Source organism: Lepisosteus oculatus, chromosome 14 (genome assembly GCF_040954835.1).
Source record: "Lepisosteus oculatus isolate fLepOcu1 chromosome 14, fLepOcu1.hap2, whole genome shotgun sequence".
Lineage (NCBI taxonomy): Eukaryota > Metazoa > Chordata > Actinopteri > Semionotiformes > Lepisosteidae > Lepisosteus > Lepisosteus oculatus.
The window spans coordinates 51,096,757-51,114,913 of record NC_090709.1 but is presented as its reverse complement, the minus strand read 5'-3'; the positions used below and the strand labels follow the sequence as shown (position 1 = coordinate 51,114,913).

Below are 18,157 nucleotides of genomic sequence, written 5' to 3'. Positions count from 1 at the left end.
GCTCCACTCCAGACCAAGGGAGCTTTGAGATTGGCTGGGCCAGATCTCTCATTTGCATATCTGATTTGGAAATATAACACTACACCCCCTTCTTGCATGGATTTAACTTGCACCCAAGAGTCCCCTACTGTGTATTGCTACTTATTTTTTTATGATAAGTGGTGATTACCAGTTGACAGGTTTTATTTGTTGAATTATAAATGGTTTTGTATTATCACCCTGAATGGCCTGTACTCAAGGTTTGGTAGGGTATGTGTTTTCATTTCATTTGCCAAATGGAATTTTTGCTCTTTTAGTATTTGTCTAGAAGGCTTTCTGAAGTCAGGAAGCCCATTTATTTGGTGAAAAAAGATTCTGTATTAATATTAATATTGCTCATACAACATAAATAGGGTCTTTTATGAATAAAAAGATCTTGCACTTGGAAATCTTGATAAAACTGTGTGCATCCATACACTCGAGCAGTTTTGATTCCTAATATTTGACCTTAGGTGTGGGAACGGGTCTTTTTTGCAATTTGATTTCCAATTGATCAGCACAGTATAGAAAATAGACCCATAAAGCAACCTCAGCAGTGACAAATGTCACTGGGTCAGTTGGGTTTATACGTCGGGGTCCGGTAGTGAAGCTCCGCTCCTGTTTAGCCTCCGAAGCCGTACAGGGTGCGGCCCTGGCGCTTCAGCACGTACACCATGTCCATGGCGGTGACGGTCTTCCTCTTGGCATGCTCGGTGTAGGTGACGGCGTCGCGGATGACGTTCTCCAGGAACACCTTCAGCACCCCGCGGGTCTCCTCGTAGATCAGCCCGGAGATCCGCTTCACTCCCCCACGGCGAGCCAGGCGGCGGATGGCGGGCTTGGTGATTCCCTGGATGTTGTCACGGAGAACCTTATGGTGACGCTTAGCGCCTCCTTTCCCGAGTCCCTTTCCGCCTTTGCCTCTTCCAGACATCTTTGTAACGAACAGTTCTTTCCGGACCCTATGCGGACGACACAATCCGACGAAGTGGGGAAACACTGGGGAAACGTCATGCAGGAATACGGGGCTGAAGACAGGAGGGCGTGTCCAAGGTGCGCTGGTGCACAGCGGAGGTGTGGCCGAGGCGAACAATCCAAAAGAGAAGTCCTAAGGGAATATCCAAAACACACGAGAAAGTCCAAAACCAGAAGATCCATCAGAACAAGTTAAAAACCACGAAGGCTGGGTCGGAACCGGAGGACAGGGAACAGGAACGGGAACCGAGATTAAAACCTTAACGGGACCAGGCGCTTCCATGTCCCAGACTCGCACGATACGGAAATCAGATGCAGAGCCCGGATGAGCGTCAGCGCCAGGCTGGGAATGGGAAACAGGTGCAGAGAATGAAGTCTTAAGTGAAAGGGCTGGAGCACCCTTAAGGAGGGGGAACTAATATCGTGACAATCTTCTAGTTATCAGCTGTGAACACGACACACACTGCTCATCTTTGATGTACAGATGCAGCCATTCAAAGTGCGCGGTACAGACACGTACCGGAGGTAATTGGCTACGGCGTCGTGCATCGTGACGCGCGATGACGCAAAATACTGCGGTGCGTGATTGGTTGACCGACAGGGGCACTCGTGGTCCGTTGGTCTGTCGTAGAAAGACTTACTGTAAACATCTTTACTGTGCCCGTTGTAGATATTGAATTTTACCACTGAAGGGAAATCTTAGTAGCTGAGCATAAAAAGAATAGGAGCATACTGTAACGCGTGTGAAGGCCATAAACGATATTAATTTTGGAACATAAACATACAGTATATAGCTGGTCTTGGTACTTTAAAGAAAAAAATACACACCAGTATTCCATTTCTCCCTAAACATTGTAAGCTTCGAAGTCTTTAACGTGATACCGGAGTCAACAAGCATCCTTTTAGAATTTGATTAAAAGGGAATATAATATGGAATCGCGTATCTCAAGAATTTAATAACGGTATGATTACATCCGTGTGCTGCGACAGGGCTGTGTAGGGCTGTTTCGCCTGCCTGTTCATGCGAGCTGTCTTGTAACCTACTGGTCTAGGTGCGTGACTACCAACTGGCAGGTTGTGTGCTTGAATCCAGCTGGTGCTGGACTTTTCATTTTTATTTATTTATTTTTTAATCGCGTAACATAAACATATTACCGTATGCAAACTGTACTGTATACAGTATGTATATGTATATTTAATGTCTTAACTGTTTACATCCCAACGCTACCCAACGCAGAAACACAGCCACTAACTAGCAAAGAGAGGACATTAGCTACCCAATATGATAAAGAAATAAATGATTATTTTGTTTATTTCTTTTGCACATTTATTTGAACATTTCCATCGATTGTACAAGCACTTGGAAACTGTCCAATCCCTAGTTCATCAGGCATTTTACCGGTCTGGCGCCGGTCTGTGTCTTCCAGGATATAATGCCAGCGAACTCTTGTTTTTATGTCCACTATAACAGACAATCTCCTTTGCTTTTAACCGAGCGTTTAATAATTTCCTAAAATGAAAATGATTTACTTTATTTCCCTCACGGGATCAATAAAAGTATCTATCATCTGTCTAAACTATGGGACAGAATTCTGGGGTCTCCCCATACCAGAGATTATGGTAGGGCTTCAGAATGGTGATTGGCTGACACCATCTGACACCCCTCTGATTGGAGAAAAAAGACATGCTGGTTTGCTATACATACTGTACCAGGAAGAGGATTTCTTTCTATTCAAAACGTGTATTTTAAAAGTTTAAGAAGTAAAAACCTTACAGCGTACACAGATTTCTAAACTGATCAGGATCATTATCTTTGTCTTATGCATAATAATGTTCACCGCTCTGTCCAGCAAATTAATAATAAACTTTATTTTATATAGCGTTTTAAACGAATAAGTAATTAGATTGCTCATAAACCTAATCACTTGCTTTTTCTTTTTATTTAGGCTCAGATTTCAACTATAGATCGTATTATTAATAACCATAATAACAACCAACCAACAAAAACAACCATATAAACATAATACCAACCAAAAACATAGATAACAACCACAATACAAAATCAAATATATCAAACCATTTTACTCTCGCAAAGTCCTCCAATTATCATAATCCGGCCCCTTATGCAAAACCAAACCTTCCTCCCATCCCAGTTTATCCTGTTTATCATAAACAAAATCCACCTCAATTTTCAACATAAAGCATTACACAAAATCAATACCTCAACACTCCATACTCAACAACGATATTTCACAAACAGCCAGAACATGTAACTACACATTCCCAAACAGACCTAATTTCCATAGCCCCGCCCCTTATGCAAAACCAACAATCCTCCCCTGTTCTCTCTCTCCCCTGGCAGTTGTGATTGTTTTTATTTTCAAATAAATTTTAGCAAAGTCACGTATTTTAAAAATCTTAAGAGTTTTATATTTATGTCTTTATTTGGTGGTTTCATTAGTGACAAAGGCTAAACTTTCTTGGAAAAATGTATTTTATGTAAACCATGTTTGCTATTAATTCATTCAGGGCTAAAATATGTTCATTGTCTTCTAATGAAAGAAGGGTTCCTTTCGCCGTAGTCTGGAGCCTAGCCTTTAACTAGTAAGTACTGTACTTACTGGGTTTTTGAGGGGGGGGAGGTGTCTTTCGCTGGAAATCTCGCCTCCTACTTTGAAAATACCAGTGAAACCGGTTCAATTCGTCACAGCCAGCACTCCTGCAGAGAGGGGGGTTGTACTTGCAGTGTATACAGTACACGCGTTATGCTCTTCGTTAATGTCTAAGCCGGAACATATAATTAAATCTAATTTTGTATTTCTTTAAAAAAAATCGTTTTCCCAGCCTAACAGTATTGTTTTTAACCTGTAAAGCGCTTTGAGGAGCCACCTTTAAAGGCGCCATATACAATAAAGTTCATTGTTATTACTATTGTAAATTTGCTGGACAGAGAGGTGAACATTATTACACAGAAGACAAAGATAGCAATTTACGTTGCATTGTGTATCGTGCTGCTTTAATACAGTTTTAAAAAATTAAAAGTCTAAACAGTATCAGCTTTATTTATGGGTTTTAAATAAAGGTGATTTAAACGCGATTTAAATCAATATAAATGTTTATATTGTAACGCATAGGTGACTATTCATTGTTATTAAAATAACTTAAATTCGATCATGTTGTGATATTTAGAAATATACATTTGTTTGGTGCGAGTGAAGTTTAATTTAATCTCTGAGCCATACTGATTCTTCTGGAAGCCAGTTTCCGCCAGGGAGTAAAAAAAAAAACACACTATGGTATTCTCTCCAATGCAGTGCAGTTAAAAACATACCAGTGATGCTGCTCCTAAATGAATATCGTTTATGACCATTAGAAGCTTTATGCTCCTTTTCTTTTTTCCAGTGGATTGAACAGGGAGAGGCATTTCATGATGTACTTTTCACTGATGAAACAACAGTGGCTCTGGAACAGTTTTCAACCATGTCGTTTTATAAAAAGGGGAGATATGTACACGTTACTGAAGCTAAAAGTTTAGCCTTTGTCACTAATGTAACCACTAAATAAAGACATATAGAAATCCCTACGTTACAGACTGTATATGGCTGGTATTGGTAGTTTAAAGAAAAAATACACACCAGTATTCCACTTTCTCCCTAAACATTTTAAGCATTAGAGTCTTACATATGGTTATTTCGGAAACGTTTGTACGTGCTCCTTCTGACCATGTTACTGTTTACTGTTACTGACCATATTAAGTTTAAGTGCCTGTGGGCACTTTTCCTGTCCGTGGGGGGTGGACCGTCTTTCATTAGAAGGTTAGTCTGTTCTACTCTGAGAATGTAGAGGGGGTGGAAAGTGCCCGCGGTCATTTAATTAGTATTAAAATTCACACTGATTCCCTTGCGAAGATACGGACATAGGAATATTCGTGCGTGGTCAAAAAATGGCATAAAAACGACAAAGTGAAGGCTGTGAAAACATTCACAATGTACTTTATACACAAAGCAAATATACCCCCCCCCTCTCAATTCAATTCAAGCTGCTTTATTAGCATGACAAATGGGTACAATCAGTGTTGGGTATTTACTTTGCTTTGAGATGCCACTTTTAAAGGTGATATATAAAATCAAGGCTTTAACTTGCTTTAACTCCGCAAGTCTGAGTTCTTGTGTCTGTCCTATCCGAACCCGAAAGTATTACAATATGTATCTTTATAGCAGGTGGTGTACAGCTTTTTAGTATAGATTACACTTTTCTAAAATGTATTTAAAAAATAAAAACGATTACAATCTAATCTTTCCACGTTTGATCCCAAAATAAATCTAAACGGGGAGAAAGCTATGCTGAAAGTTTATTAAGATACTTAGAAGACAAAGATATCAATTTATGTGGCATTTGTCTGATTGTGAATCAAAACACACATATATTTAAACCCGCATTTGCGATTTAAATCAAAACGTTATTTAAATCAATATAAATGTTTATATTGTAACGCCTAGGTGACTATTCATTGTTATTAAAAAGACTTAAATTCGATCATGTTGTGATATTTAGAAATATAAATTTGTTTGGTGCGAGTGAGGTTTTATTTAATCTCTGACTCAGTGATGGCCTGGGATGGTGAGGTGCGCTGGCAGCTATGTGGTGTTACGCAGTGGTGGCCTGACACGGTGAGGTGCCCTGGCAGCTGTGTGGTGTGGCGCAGTTGTGGCCTGGCACGGTGAGGTGCGCTGGCAGCTGTGTGATGCAGTGGTGGTCGGGTATGTAGAGGTGCACTGGCAGCTGTGTGTTGTGACGCAGTGGTGGCCTGGCACGGTGAGGTGCGCTGGCAGCTGTGTGATGCAGTGGTGGCCTGGCACGGTGAGGTGCGCTGACAGCTGTGTGGTGTGGCACAGTTGTGGCCTGGCACGGTGAAGTGCGCTGGCAGCTGTGTGATGCAGTGGTGGCCGGGCACGGTGAGGTGCGCTGGCAGGTGGGTGATGCAGTGGTGGCCTGGCACCGTGAGGTGCGCTGGCAGCTGTGTGGTGTGACGCAGTGGTGGGCTGGCACGGTGAAGTGCACTGGCAGCTGTGTGTTGTGACGCAGTGGTGGCCTGGCACGGTGAGGTGCGCTGGCATATAATGAATATATTCATGTGCATCCAACACACAGTTCAGCTAGCAACTACACAAAATCTAAAATATGAGCTCTACTTGCCACTTACAATACCAACAGTACCAGCTAACTTCAGTAGTGACATTTTCATGGATCTTTTTAACAATAAAATTTACAACATCAGACTTCAGACACAATTAAACAGGCCTCAAAAACGTCTGGTACAAACATTTTCAGCATGGTGAAACATGGTGAACATTTCCACCACTGCGTCACACCACACAGCTGCCAGCGCACCTCACCGTGCCAGGCCACCACTGCATCACACAGCTGCCAGCGCACCTCACCGTGCCAGGCCACCACTGCATCACCCTGCTGCCAGCGCACCTCACCGTGCCAGGCCACCACTGCATCACACAGCTGCCAGCGCACCTCACCGTGCCAGGCCACCACAGCGTCACAACACACAGCTGTCAGTGCACCTCTACATACCCGACCACCACTGCATCACACAGCTGCCAGCGCACCTCACCGTGCCAGGCCACCACTGCATCACACAGATGCCAGCGCACCTCACCGTGCCAGGCCACCAGCTGCGTCAAACCACACAGCTGCCAGCGCAACTCACCGTGCCCGCCCACCACTGCATCACACAGCTGCCAGCGCACCTCACCGTGCCAGGCCACCACAGTGTCACACCACACAGCTGCCAGCGCACTTCACCGTGCCAGGCCACCACTGCGTCACAACACACAGCTGCCAGCGCACCTCACTGTGCCAGGCCACCACTGCGTCACAACACACAGCTGCCAGTGCACCTCTACATACCCGACCACCACTGCATCACACAGCTGCCAGCGCACCTCACCGTGCCAGGCCACCACTGCGTCACATAGCTGCAAGCGCACCTCACCGTGCCAGGCCACCACTGCATCATACAGCTGCCAGGGCACCTCACCGTGTCAGGCCACCACTGCGTCACACATATTTCAGCGCCATATATTTCATGGATATTATGGAATATAATGGATGGATATCTTAGTTATCTTTCTAGTTCACAGGTTTGCATGCATAATTTAATTTTGAAAGCCACTGAGACATCAGGTACTACTGTTGTATTTATGAAAAAGAAACAAAACAAAAAACATACAAACAACTGTGCCATCCTACTCCTTAGTTAATACATTTTATTATTCAAAAACAGTTAACATTGTTAGCAAAATATTTTGAATTATATTTAACCATATATAATATTATGTAACCAAAATCCGCAATATGGAAACATAACCTGTGTAATTTTTGATAGATGATGTACTCGTAACATTTTTTCAAGACGAACTACAACATTTAAAAAATGACTTGTATGTACTTGATATCTCTAATCAATCCACGGGTCCCAGCACAAAACGAAACTAAAACGCATACCGTTTCGCGGTTCTTATTAGTTGCTCAAAAGTAATTTGACCGTATGAAATGCATAATATAAACCTAGAAACATATACGTGAGCAGTACTTAAGCACTGTAGTATCGGTGTTAAGACATACCTCTCAAATACTGTAAATCAAGTCAAAAATATCTCAAGACCGATTCTGCTCATAATGAAACCATGTTTCGTGTATGTTTTCTTTAAAGTACCGAGACCAGCCATATACTGTATGTTTATGTTCCAAAATTAATATCGTTTATGGCCTTCACACGCGTTACAGTATGCTCCTATTTTTTTATGCTCAGCTACTAAGATTTCCCTTCAGTGGTAAAATTAGATATGAATATTCAATACTTAAACGGGCACAGTTAAGACATTAAATATACATATACATACTGTATACAGTACAGTTTGCATACGGTAATATGTTTATGTTACGCGATTAAAAAATAAATAAATAAAAATGAAAAGTCCAGCACCAGCTGGATTCAAGCACACAACCTGCTAGTTGGTAGTCACGCACCTAGACCAGTAGGCTACAAGACAGCTCGCATGAACAGGCAGGCGAAACAGCCCTACACAGCCCTGCCGCAGTACACGGATATAATCATACCGTTATTAAATTCTTGAGATACGCGACTCCATATTATATTCCCTTTTAATCAAATTCTAAAAGTATGCTTGTTGACTCCGGTATCACGTTAGTTAAAGACTTCGAAGCTTACAATGTTTAGGGAGAAATGGAATACTGGTGTGTATTTTTTTCTTTAAAGTGCCGATTCCTGGAACACCCCTCTGAAGTGGTTCCATAAGAAAAGAAAGCGTTGATAAATACAAGTGTCTTTTTTAATACACTCTTTGCTGTGCTCTTGAGGATCCTTGTGATATTTTAAGCTCTAGTTGAATGATAGGTGTCGCATTTTAGATCATTTTTGTAGTTAGAAATTATGAAACGCCCTGTTAAAAGCAAGGAAGTTTTTATGCCCGTTGAAGTAAAACAAAATGCCTGACAAAGTATGGCTTGGACAGATTCCAAGTGCTTGTACAAATGTGCTAAAGAAATTATACTTTGAGTATACAGCTTGTCCAAAGTCATCCATTATTAATACTATTAGTAATATCTTCAGTAAAGGCTTTGATGCATAAATATTTCTTATAAAGGTAGGTTGTGTACTTTTGTCCAACTGAGCAATCTTGCTTTCATAAAATATACCAACATTTTAATGACTGATGATTAACATGCTGTAATACACAGTTCAAAATTAAAGGCTCAAATGCTGTACATGAGAGGTTAAGCTCCCCCTGGCGGTTTTACAAGGCGACGCCGGATAGTTAGTCACGTGACACACGTGAACCGCGTGATACCCCGGTGGGCGTGTCGCGGTATGCCGTGAAATACCTCACCCATTTTGAATGGCTGCATCTGTACACCGATAACTAGTGTTCTCGGTGCACTCCCAGTGTTCAGAGGATACCCAGTGTTCCCAGTGCACACCCAGTGTTCAGAGGATACCCAGTGTTCCCAGTGCACACCCAGTGTTCAGAGGATACCCAGTGTTCCCAGTGCAAGCCCAGTGTTCAGAGGATACCCAGTGTTCCCAGTGCACGCCCAGTGTTCAGAGGATACCCAGTGTTCCCAGTGTTTGAGTTCTGCTTCTCCGGTGTTTCTTCTAAAGCAGCTTTCCTCCCCCGGAAATGCAGTCGGCCTTTCTTACCCAGAGGGGAAAGCATTCCTTCTCTGATCTAGGGTGTTTTTTTTTGTCTGTCTTCTATATCTGTTACCTTGTTTAACAATCGCTAGCTACCGTCATTAGCCATTTTTAATAATGGTCGTACTTTCGGGTCATTGCAGCTTGCACAGGCCCTGCTTCCTGTCGAAGAGGACATCTTGAGCAAGAGTTTGACCTGCCCAGTGTAGACTTCAGAAACCCTTAATAGGTCTCCACCAACCTTTCCTGCGTTTTTCTGAAGGAAATACAAATGTAATGTAATATGAGCGTTATGTAACACAAGCATGATGTAGTATTGTGAGGATCACTTAGGGATAATTGCGTCTGGGCTCTGCCCACGACATCAGGGCACAACAAAGGCATCCCTTCTGTCCCCTTTAACCAATGTGCAAACAACGTATCTTTTATTCCTCATTTATGTAGAGGCTGGAGATCCTTAATGAAGTTATATACTTTTTCACCTGAACAATCAGTGCAACATGCATCACAATCTGAGAGAGAAACAGAGTTTGATGACGCCCTGCACAGCCATCCTGGCTACCTCAGCCCCTGCTGTCCCCTTTAAACAGCATATAATTTATTTTTAATTTATATAGAGGTCGGAAACCCTTAATGAAGTTATATACTTTCTCACCTGAACAATTAGCGCTGCTTTTATTAAAGTCTGAAAGAGAAACAGAGTTTGATTAGGTGCAGCAAAGCCATCTTGGCCCAGTGTTCCCTAGTGCCTAGTGTTCAGTGGATACCCAGTGTTCCCAGTGCACGCCCAGTGTTCAGAGGATACCCAGTGTTCCCAGTGCACGCCCAGTGTTCAGAGGATACCCAGTGTTCCCAGTGCACACCCTTGAAGTGGTGTTCCAGCCATACTCACTGTGACTTGTGGGAGCAGGAGTGGTGGTGCTGGATGTTGTTAAGTCTGGGAATGAATGAAAGACGTTAGTTCAGCACCAGCTCCAGACACCAGGTGGAGAGCTGACTTTGGTGTTGCAGGGAGAGCTTTTAAAAAATCGTTTGACAGCCCAGACTGATTAATTGATCGGTTCAGTTAATCCGGTGTTCAGAGGGTGCCCAGCGCACTCCTAGTGTTCACAGTGCACACCCAGTGTTCAGAGGATATCCAGTGTTCCCAGTGTTCAGAGGATACTCAGTGTTCCCAGCGCACCCCCAGTGTTCAGAGGATACGCAGTGTTCCCAGTGCACGCCCAGTGTTCAGAGGATACGCAGTGTTCCCAGTGCACCCCCAGTGTTCAGAGGATACCCAGTGTTCCCAGTGCATGCCCAGTGTTCAGAGGATACCCAGTGTTCCCAGTGCACGCCCAGTGTTCAGAGGATACTCAGTGTTCTCAGTGCACGCCCAGTGTTCAGAGGATACCCAGTGTTCCCAGTGCACACCCTTGAAGTGGTGTTCCAGCCATACTCAATGTGACTTGTGGGAGCAGGAGTGGTGGTGCTGGATGTTGTTTAGTCTGGGAATGAATGAAAGACGTTAGTTCAGCACCAACTCCAGAAACCAGTGGGAGAGCTGACTTTGGTTTTGCAGGGAGAGCTTTTAAAAAATCATTTGACAGCCCAGACTGATTAATTGATCATTGACATTTTGACTGATCTAATTGCTTGCTGGATTGTCAGAGGGTTGGCTGATCTGACAGATCGATTCACTGATTTATCCCAGGCAGTTCCTGGTCCAGTCAGTCCAGGGGTCTGTGTCCCCGGTCCAGTTCTGGACACTCCACTCAGAGCTCTTCCCAGGTCAGGGTGATCCCCTCCAGACCCCCCAGTGTGCAGCTCCCACCTGGATGATGCTCCAGTCCGCTCAGCACACAGCAGCTCTCAGTGGGGAGGAGAGCAGAGGGATGGAGCCAGTTCAGAGAGGGGGCACAGAGAGTCAGGACCTCAGTTTGACGTCTCATCCGAAGGACAGCGCCTGTTTACAGTCCAGTGTCCTCCGTCACTATACTGGGGCATCAGGACCCACACAGACCGCAGGGTGAGCGCCCCCTGCTGGCCCTACTAACACCTCTCCCAGCAGCAACCTCAGTTTTTCCCAGGAGTCTCCCCTCCAGGTACTGACCAGGCTCCCACCTGCTGGGCTCCAGTGGGGAGGGGGCTGCCAGCTGGGAGCTGCAGGGTGAGATGGCTGCTGGGCAAACGAGGGCTAAAGAGCGTCCTAGGACACCCTGGACTTCGTGGTCGACTTCCTTCTCTTCAGACGGAGGTGGCTTGAAATCTGTCTCGTTACAAGGAGTATTGGACACGATGCCCCCCTGCTATATCCCCGCTAACTGGTGGCTCGCCGACGATGAGGGCTCTCGGCCTCAATCCGTCAACCACAAACTCTCCGGGATGAAAGAGAAGGACAGACTCTGTTCGTTCGTTTCAGGGAGGGGGAGGGAAAAAAACAAAAGCTAAACAGATTTTTTTTTTTTATTGATGTTTAACAAAAGAACAAAAATTACAATACAGATTAATGTCAAGGGTTTATTTAGTGACCCCCCTCCCCCCCCATCTTACGATCATCACAGGACCTTAAAATAATACTTAATAATACAAGGTCATGCAGACGGTCTGAGGACTCAGGTGGAGATAATGTGAAAGTTTTCCACAGTCCAGTCTGGGGTCCCTTAGCTTCAGTCCAGACTGGGGTCTGGGGTCCCTCAGCTTCAGTCCAGTCCAGTCTGGGGCCCCTCAGCTTCAGTCCAGTCCAGTCTGGGGCCCCTCAGCTTCAGTCCAGTATGGGGCCCCTCAGCTTCAGTCCAGTCCAGTCTGGTGTCCCTCAGCTCCAGTCCAGTCCAGTCTGGGGCCCCTCAGCTCCAGTCCAGTCTGGTGTCCCTCAGCTCCAGTGCAGTCCAGACTGGGGTCCCTCAGCTTCGGTCCAGCACAGACTGGGGTCCCTCAGCTTTGGTCCAGTCCAGTCTGGGGCCCCTCAGCTTCGGTCCAGCACAGTCTGAGGTCCCTCAGCTTCGGTCCAGCACAGTCTGGGGTCCCTCAGCTTCGGTCCAGCACAGTCTGGGGTCCCTCAGCTTCGGTCCAGCACAGTCTGGTGTCTCTCAGCTCCGGTCCAGTCCAGCCTGGTGTCCCTAGGCTCCAGTCCAGTCGTCCGGTGTCCCTCAGCTCCGGTCCAGTCCAGTCCAGTCCAGTCCAGTCCAGATCTTATCAGGCACAGAACCAGGAAAGGAACCTGGAAAGAATATTGTTATTGCAGGTGTGAGGGACACAGACACAGACGTCACCATGACATCAAACAGCAAGAGGAGACTCTTCCTTGAATCACAGACACGACCGGGCGGCGCCCCCCTGTCTGCTCACCTGCACCTCCTCTTCCTCTTCTTGTCCTTCCCGGCAGCCTGCTCCTCCTCTCCCTCGCTCTTCCTCTCCTGACCCACGGTCTCCACCGCCTCCATCGGCTCGTCCTGATCACCTGTCTCCACCGACACGCAGCTCAGGGAGTTTAAAAAGACGCACCAGCGCTTCTGAAGCAGAGACAGGAGAGTCACGTTAAGAGTCGGACTGGACACTCCAGGACATGAACACTGCACTGAGAGAGAGGGGTTCATACAGATACACTGACTGGACACTCCAGTACATGAACACTGCACTGAGAGAGAGAGGGGTTCATACAGACACACTGACTGGACACTGACTGGACACTGGACAAGAGTAAAGAGAGGATCAGAGCATTACCCACCTTCTTTTTCTTCTGTCTCACAGGAGGTGGTGATTGGACCTCCTCCAGCTGGAGTCCGAGGAGGGAGAGAGGGGGCAGGAGAGGGACAGCACAGGGAGAGGAAGAGAGAGACAGGTGAGTCAAGTGTCCCAAGAGCACAGAGACTCTGCTGAGATCACACTCGCGGTGAGTGAGCCTGGGTGTAGCCCACTAATACTGACCCACTGTACACCACAGGACAGAGAGGAGGAGGAGTAGAGAGACACACTGCCTGGACACCACAGGACAGAGAGGAGGAGGAGAGAGACACACTGCCTGGACACCACAGGACAGAGAGGAGGAGGAGAGAGACATACTGACTGGACACCACAGGACAGAGAGGAGGAGGAGAGAGACACACTGACTGGACACCACAGGACAGAGAGGAGGAGGAGAGAGACACACTGAGGACAGAGACACTGACAGACAGGGCTGAAAGAGAGAGAGACACTGAGACCCAGGGACAGACAAGACGGCAAACTCCACCACAGACAGGACAGGAGGCAGGGTGGGACCAGCACTGACCTCCTTCCTCTCTCCTGCCGGAGGAGCTGTCTCCACCTCCTCTTCCTCCTGCAAGTCAAGAGACAGGCTGAGAGAGAGACGGGCTGGTGGGACATCGGCGAACAGAGCTGAAGGAACAGGGGAGACAGGCCCAGCTGGGACAACGCAGGACAGACAGAGTGACAGACAGAAAGGAAGGAGAGAGAGAGACAAAGATGAAGGCACAGAAAGACAGCGGGCAAAGAGAAAGATTGAGATTGAGGGACAAACAAACCGAGAGAGAGAGAGGAAGGAGAGAGAGAGAGACAGAGATCGAGGGACAGACAGACTGACAGATGGGGCTGAAAGAGAGAGACAGAGAGGCAGGGACAGACAGACAGCAGGGTGAGAGAGACAGAGATTGAGGGACAATAATTTGGTTTCGAAATTTATTCTGAAAATTTACAATCATTCACTCCTGAAAAATATCGAGTTCAAATTATACATTATGTACAATATTGTAATCAACATATGGCTAATCATCAAAAATAGAAAAAAACTGTACTGGGGGACACAGCTGGCTGTGCTGTTCTGGACAGAACACACTGAGGTCCAGTTTCCACCTCCTGCAGGATCAAACAGCACCTCCACTGGCTCTCCAGTGAACGGAGGGACAGACAGAGAGGCTTCAGGCTGCAGGGTGACAGTGTTTCTATGAGCTGAAAGACAATCAGGACAGAGGATGATATAAGAACACACTCTGTCAAGAATATAGAGCCCTCTAGTGACCCTACTGTAGACCTGCTCACCGCCCACAGTGACGATCACAGTGCTGATACTGCTTCCCTTAAGGTCCCTCACTGTGTAGTTGCCCTGATCAGCTGGAGTGAGGGAGCGGAGTGTCAGAGAGCTGTTCTGCACTGACACTCACTGTTCGTACCTGGGGCCAGGGAGCCCTGCGTTGCTCAGTAAGACTATACAAGATTGGACAGATCCTGCAGGATCAAACAGCACCTCCACTGGACCAGCAGTGTGGAGGGAGAGAGACAGAGAGGCACCAGGCTGCAGGCTATGGACTTCTGAGTGAGCTGAAAAGGGACAGGTAGAAACATGTTGAATATTTAGTTTTACAACAATACCTTGAGTTTGGACTGCGATCAGCTTCATTTTGTATTTCAGCTGTGAAAATGCAATTTCAAAAATGCACGCCCCAGTCATGTTAGGTTCAAGTTACAGTTGCATCACAACTCAATACATTTGCAATTCACTTCAAATGTTGTTTTTGTTTGATCCAGTCTGTCCTCACCTAAAGGAGATACTTACTTTTAACACCTTTTATTTCTTCTGGGAGGTTAACTGGCTTCTGAGATAATTGTTCCTGGTGTTTGTGTTGTGTATGCCTTGCAATGGAGGGGTGAGAAAAAATTGACTTATTACTTTATAATGAATAATAATTGCTTACACTTATATAGTGCTTTTCTGGACACTCCACTCAAAGCGCTTTGCAGGACATGGGGACTCCCCTCCACCACCACCAATGTGCAGCATCCACCTGGATGATGCGACGGCAGCCATAGTGCGCCAGAATGCTCCCCACACACCAGCTATCAGTGGGGAGGAGAGCAGAGTAATGAAGCCAATTCATAAATGGGGGTTTTTAGGAGGCCATGATTGGTAAGGGTCAATGGGAAATTTGGCCAGGACACTGGGGTAAAACCCCTACTCTTTTCGAGAAACACCCTGGGATTTTTAATGACCACAGAGAGTCAGGACCTCGGTTTTACGTCTCATCCGAGGACGGCGCCAGTTTACAGTCCAGTGTCCCCATCACTAGACTGGGGCATTAGGACCCACACAGACCGCAGGGTGAGCACCCCCTGCTGGCCCCATTAACACCTCTTCCAGCAGCCACCTTAGTTATTATTGTCGAGAAAGAAAGAATATTAGGAACATGCATTTTTTTTACTGAAACAGAGAGGCACACACACGTCATTACAAACGCACACCCGCACAGAGACGTCCTCAAGCGCCTTGTTCACAATTATGGGCTCCAACAGGAACAAAAAACGCCAGCCTGACAACTCGAGCATTCAAACCAAGAACCCAAACGTTGGCAGCCTGTGCAGAAAAGCAGAAAGAACCACAAGCCTTCTATTTGGGAGGAAAAGCACACAGTCCCTCTCTCACACTCCTGATTTCCTTAAATAGCTCATTCTTCATCTCTGGCTCCTACATACAGTATAGCAGCGCTCAGTCTGCTTTGAATAAGTCATAAGTCCAAGATTTGTTTTATCTGTTCCTCTTGTCTAGGCCTAGAGCTGCTTTTCATAAAAGAGCTGTTTGCATAAATAGCTAGGGTTACAGCTGAAGACACCAGCTTCATCCCCCAGTGTGTTATACGTCGGGAGCAAGAGAAGAGGGCCAGGCCGTGCCTTTTCATAGATTTTTCTTCTGAAAAGTCGGGCTCTCGGAGGCAGATTTAGCCCCTCATGCAGTGTAGAGAGAAAGACAGGCCAGTGCGCACAGTTAGAGCTGCATCCTCACACAGAGTCAGACCCGCACAGACACGTCCTCTTGTTTAAACAAATACACAAACCTGACGGCGCTCACAATGATCCAGACACACACACACACACACACACACACACACACACAGACACACACACACACACGTGACATCAGCAGTCACTCTCGCACACTGGACCCCAGCTCAGTCCTCACCTCCAGCTCCTGCGAACCGCTTCGAACAAACTGTATTAAGAAAATTAGGTTGCGTTCCGGTAGCAGGCCATCCTGGGCACCAGTGTGAGTTACACACTCATTTGTAAAAGCCCTTCCGCATCGTCGGGCATGCTTCACAGTGCCGGACCTGGGGTGTGGGTGCTGTCTGTGTGGAGTTTGCATGTTCTCTCCCTGGTCTGTGGGGGTTTCCTCCAGGTGCTCCAGTTTCCACCCACAGTCCAGGGACAGGCTGCCACTTTCACTGGGCAGTGCACCGTCGCCGTGGCAGCATGGTGGGTCGGATCTGATTTCAGTCTTTATTTCCTTTTTTAGAGATCCTGTAACCAGGACCTGTTCACTGCCACAACGGACAGGGAAGCACGTCATCACTGGACATCCTCTTACCTCCTGTGGCAAAGTGCAGCTGATGAAGCTTTGTGCTCGCCGGATCATGGCAATCGCCACTCCACCCTGATCCTGGCTCAGCACAGGGCACCTGGGTTCACTCCCTTCAGACTAAAGAGACTCAGTTTCTTCAATCTGTCAGTGTGAGACACCCCCTTCAGACTAAAGAGACTCAGTTCCTCCGGCCTGTCAATGTGAGACACTCCCTTCAGACTAAAGAGACTCAGTTTCTTCAATCTGTCAGTGTGAGACACCCCCTTCAGACTAAAGAGACTCAGTTCCTCCGGCCTGTCAGTGTGAGACACTCCCTTCAGACTAAAGAGACTCAGTTCCTCCGGCCTGTCAGTGTGAGACACTCCCTTCAGACTAAAGAGACTCAGTTTCTTCAATCTGTCAGTGTGGGACGCCTACACCAGCTTCGAACGCCTGTACACAATACCACGGACCGCCTGCCAGACCAAATTCTGGGCTTACAGCAAACCACCCATTACATACACCGGTGTCTTCCCCGGGCCAGAGGAATTCAGGAACTCACGTTTACTCCGTCATCTCAGGCGATTCTCGCAGGGAGCAGAGACTTCCCAATCGATCAGAGAGAGTCGGGACTTTTTTTTAAAAAAAAGAGGAGTCCTTACCTCTTAGTAATGTGAGCGCTGACCGCCTCTCCTGCGGATGGGAAGTTCTGCGCCTTCTGGGGCATCCGCCGACTAAGCCAAATTTGTTGTAACAGAAGGAATAAGGTTCTGGATCCCGAGATGAAGTAAAACAGATGACTGTATTGCACGCAAGGAACAATAAAGCCGAAGTCTTGTTTCCCGCAAGAAACAACAAAACGGAAGTATTGTTCGATGTGCCGGTACAAACTTTTAGGTTACATAGTCCTTCCTAGCTGCTTCAGACGTCATTCGGTGTTATGGTAAGGGGGGGGTCATGATATTTGGCCAGTTAAGAGACCCTGGCCAAATGGTCAGTTTAAGATTATGCCCCCTCACATCTGGAATCCTTATCAGTTAACCCCCTTTCCTGCCATAAACCCCTGTTGCTGCTAGGCGGCGCAGTCGTCGTGCACAAAGAACGCTTTGAAAAGCGTCAAAGGCAAGTCATTCCGAGTTGGTCGTTTGTGTTTTCCGTTCAGACGCGAAATGCTGACATGATCTCTCGGCTCCTCGGTTGTCATTTCTGCTCCGTAAAGGGATCACAGCACGCGTCGGCTTCCAGCATGCTGGGTCGGGACACGATGCCGGGGGTTGGAGAGAGCGATGTCTTCCTCGTTAGTATAGTGGCAAGTATCCCCGCCTGTCACGCGGGAGACCGGGGTTCGATTCCCCGACGGGGAGTAGCTTTTCTTTCACCTCCTTAGAGAAATGACTGCCTTTCACTTCTCTGTTTTCTTTCACAGCGTCGTGCACCTTTTCATTGCTCTCGCTTTCAGAGCCTCCGCACGGCAGTCGACTCGACATCAGGAAGCACATTGAAGTGAAAGCAGGAAGCGCTGCGACATGCACTGTGCAGATCCCGCCACACTAAGAGGTGAGTGGGTCTGTTCGATGCACAAAGAACGCTTTGAGAAGCGTCAAAGGCAAGTCATTCCGAGTTGGTCG

General features: G+C 46.6%; 1 protein-coding gene and 2 non-coding genes across 3 annotated transcripts; 2 read left to right on the top strand and 1 right to left on the bottom strand.

Moving 5' to 3' along the window:
- The first annotated feature begins 276 nt into the window (after positions 1–276).
- Positions 277–334, top strand: LOC138243743 (U7 small nuclear RNA). The gene has a single exon (XR_011192361.1). It is a non-coding gene; the product is annotated as a U7 small nuclear RNA (small nuclear RNA).
- A 306-nt stretch (positions 335–640) lies between these two features.
- LOC138242699 (histone H4-like) lies at positions 641–952 on the bottom strand. Its single transcript, XM_069198258.1, has one exon. It carries the CDS (start codon positions 950–952, stop codon positions 641–643), a length of 312 nt encoding a protein of 103 aa, XP_069054359.1.
- A 16,869-nt stretch (positions 953–17,821) lies between these two features.
- trnad-guc (transfer RNA aspartic acid (anticodon GUC)) lies at positions 17,822–17,893 on the top strand. The gene has a single exon. It is a non-coding gene; the product is annotated as a tRNA-Asp (tRNA).
- Positions 17,894–18,157: the final 264 nt, after the last annotated feature.